The sequence below is a fragment of the Loa loa genome, assembly GCF_000183805.2.
Source record: "Loa loa unplaced genomic scaffold supercont3.766, whole genome shotgun sequence".
NCBI classification, from domain to species: Eukaryota; Metazoa; Nematoda; class Chromadorea; order Rhabditida; family Onchocercidae; genus Loa; species Loa loa.
The window spans coordinates 10,640-13,933 of record NW_018108946.1 but is presented as its reverse complement, the minus strand read 5'-3'; the positions used below and the strand labels follow the sequence as shown (position 1 = coordinate 13,933).

Genomic DNA, 3,294 nt, shown 5'->3' with positions numbered 1-3,294 from the left:
AATAGTATACACTCGAAAAGGTTTCACGCAAGTGTCAAACGGCTGGCGGTGTTGTTTCTTATATGCAACCATTCAGTACACTAGTAAATTTGAGTATTTTTCAGAATTGGTAGGAAATTATTCCCATCAAAATGCGTTTCATCTGCTTCATTTTCTTCCTCATCCAACTGAGCTACACTCAAACCATCGTAAGTTCATTTAAAGTTAAAAATATAAGATAGCACTGCAAAATTTCTGAGGTTTCAAACCTTCAGCACAGTTTGAAATTGACGACTTCATAAAATTTGAGGAGCCGCAAACAGAACCGTTGGATTTGTCAATGTCAAGACCATATATGGGAATTCATAAATTTGTGGAGCTACAAACAGAACCGTTAGATTTGTCAATGCCAAGAATGATTGAGAAACGGATTAAACCATCAGATCTATCAGCGCCAGAGGTAAGTGGGAGGCAAGTAGAACTCAGCGAAATTGATCAGAATGACGCAAGATCGTTGAACTTACCAGTTCAAGAAGTGAGTATGGCAAAAACAAGTATAGCAATTGACCCGAAAATATTATGGTACGGACCGTTTCAAAAGGGAATCTCCGGACTGGAAGAACATATGAATGACACAGCTGATAAGCCGTACAAATGCGAAACATCCGGAAAGGGTTTCAAAACGTCATCGAGTTTGTATGGCCGTAAGAAGATTCATGCCGGTGTGAAGCCGTACAAATGCAAAACGTGCGGAAAGGGTTCCGCTAACCCATCGGATATGAAGAAACATGCGAGAATTCACACAGGTGATAAACCGCACAAATGCGATGCATGCGGGAAGAATTTTACTCAGTCATCGCAACTGAATCAACATGCGAGAATTCACACAGGTGATAGACCGCACAAATGCGAAACATGCGGGAAGAATTATATTCAGTCATCGCATCTGAGACGACATATGAAGACTCACACAGGTTCTTAAATTTAAGCTATTTTGGTCAATAGATGATGTCTTTGCCAATTGATCATTGTTTTATATATCTGATATATTTATTACTGTCAAAAATCAGACCAGATTGCACATTTATTCTTCACTTATCATTGCTTTCACGAAAACGAAGCAAAAAAAGTATTTCAGAAAATGAAGAATATATGTAGTATTTATTTCTTCGATATGCAAAATTTATTTTACAACAAGATTTTATCATGAAATGAATTTCATCACTTCCAACTTTTTTGGCTTCAATTTTCAGCTTTTGTCATTGTCTGCTAGTTTTTTTGGAAATTATTTTTCTTTTTTCTTAAAATTAAAAATTTATGCAAAATTGGACACAAAATCAAAATTTGATTTCTTTGTTATCAAAAATATTTTCAAAATTCAAAATGAATCAAAATACATAACTTTTATTATTAAAAGCTTGAATTTGAACAAAATTTCAAAGTATTATTTTGAATGAAATATTTAAAGGTGGTAGCAAGAATAACATGGAGCAGAAGTGTTTTTTTTTCTTTTCTACACTTTTCGTTTCTTTTTACTTTTACAATTTGTCAACTTCAAACGTTTGTAAAATTAAATTTTGCAAATCGTGGATATTTTTTACGTGCCTTATTAGATCATTTAATAAGAAGATGAACAAAAATTCATTAATTTTATTGGATCCATTGGTTACTAATGAGGTGGATACGATTTGGTACGTTTAATCAATTATTTTACTTATTTGTGTAGTTTAATTTTATTGACAAATTTATGGAATAACAGTATAGCATGAAATATTTGAATGATATTGTTATGTTCAAACTCGTTAGATTTCAAAGTTTTGTTTTTGTTTTTCTCCGAGTAGAATAATGGAAATTTACAAATACTCATTCTTATGTCAATGGATAATAAATAGCAACAAGGCAATTGCAAGGAAAAAAAGGATGGCAATTGTATTTGCTAAATCTTTGATAATACTTTAATGATAATGAAAACGATAATTTCTGTTGATTCAAAATGATAATTTGCCACTTCTTTTTTGTTTATCATTCATTGAATATAATATTTTGGTTCATTTCTTATTTCAAAGAATAAATATATACCATTAAGAAGGTGTTAAGTTACCGCCAATTTCAAAAATCCATTGTAATCGTACAACAGTCAAATGTACGAATGAAAGATTTTTTCCCCTAATTAAACGAATTAATGGCTAATAATGATTGAAGGACATAAATACAGATGAAAGCAAAAAAAAGAAGAAATTCGGTAAAATTTCCTACCAATAGCGATTAGTACCTCATTAAGTGATTTTTAATATTTTGGATAGAAATTTTTGGAAAATTGAAAAGGAAATGAATTATTGTCAGATGCAAATATAGGTAGTTAAAGAAATCAAGAATGGTAAGCGGCAAGGAGTTGTTTGTAATCTATGATATCATTTTGATATTTGACGACATATTCTCAATTAGTTACTAAAAGGACACTATTTACGACATTTTCACTTAATGTTAAATATGTAATTTCATCATCAATGTACTACCAGCATTTAGCAATAACCTTATCATAATGAAAGATTTTTGCAAACTGTGAAGAAAACGAGCCTTAATTCTTTCTTATTTTTCATTTTTAAAATTGCATTATAAGCAATAAATGAAAGTAAATAATACAATAAATTATTCATTGAAAATTCAACAAAAAAGGTCTCCGAGAAAATCAATGAAAATTAAAAAATTAGGAAAAAGGAAAAATGAAAAATTTAAAAATATAAACTTGGAAAACTTCAAAAAATTTGCAAATTTAATACTAAAAAAATTTAAGTGATATTTCATATTAGTAAAATGAATAATTTACTTACACTACTTGATCTCATATTTTAACAATAGAGCAGAAACAAATAACAATAGAGCAGTATATACGCAATCCCCTACCAATAGCATACAGAAGCGGCTGGGTGCTATCTATCAAATTGTCTTCGTGAAATTTCGTTTAGTAAGTTCTTTTTCACTTATTTCGACGGAGAATGTCAGTTGCTTTTTAAAGTTCTGCGTCATGCGGATTTAGAACTCCAACATGAGCACTTTCTTTATTAAACAAAATTATCTTTTTATCAAATTTGTAATTGTGCAAGTTTGCGGAAATTTGCTTTGGAATGCTTGAGATCAATCTCCAACATACATAATTTGTTGTTTTTGATGTTTGAACATGAGATGCTCGTATTATACAATGAATGCGTACCGATTTTTTTCAATGATAATATATTCAGAATAGTATACACTCGAAAAAGTTTCACGCAAGTGTCAAACGGCTGGCGGTGTTGTTTCTTATATGCAACCATTCAG

At 30.6% G+C, this 3,294-nt stretch overlaps 1 protein-coding gene across 1 annotated transcript; it reads left to right on the top strand.

Annotated features, from left to right (window-relative positions):
• Positions 1-334: 334 nt before the first annotated feature.
• LOAG_13849 (zinc finger protein) lies at positions 335-961 on the top strand (the record flags this gene model as incomplete). The annotated part of the gene is made up of 1 exon (XM_003149352.2): positions 335-961. One exon carries the CDS (start codon positions 335-337, stop codon positions 959-961), a length of 627 nt encoding a protein of 208 aa, XP_003149400.2.
• Positions 962-3,294: the final 2,333 nt, after the last annotated feature.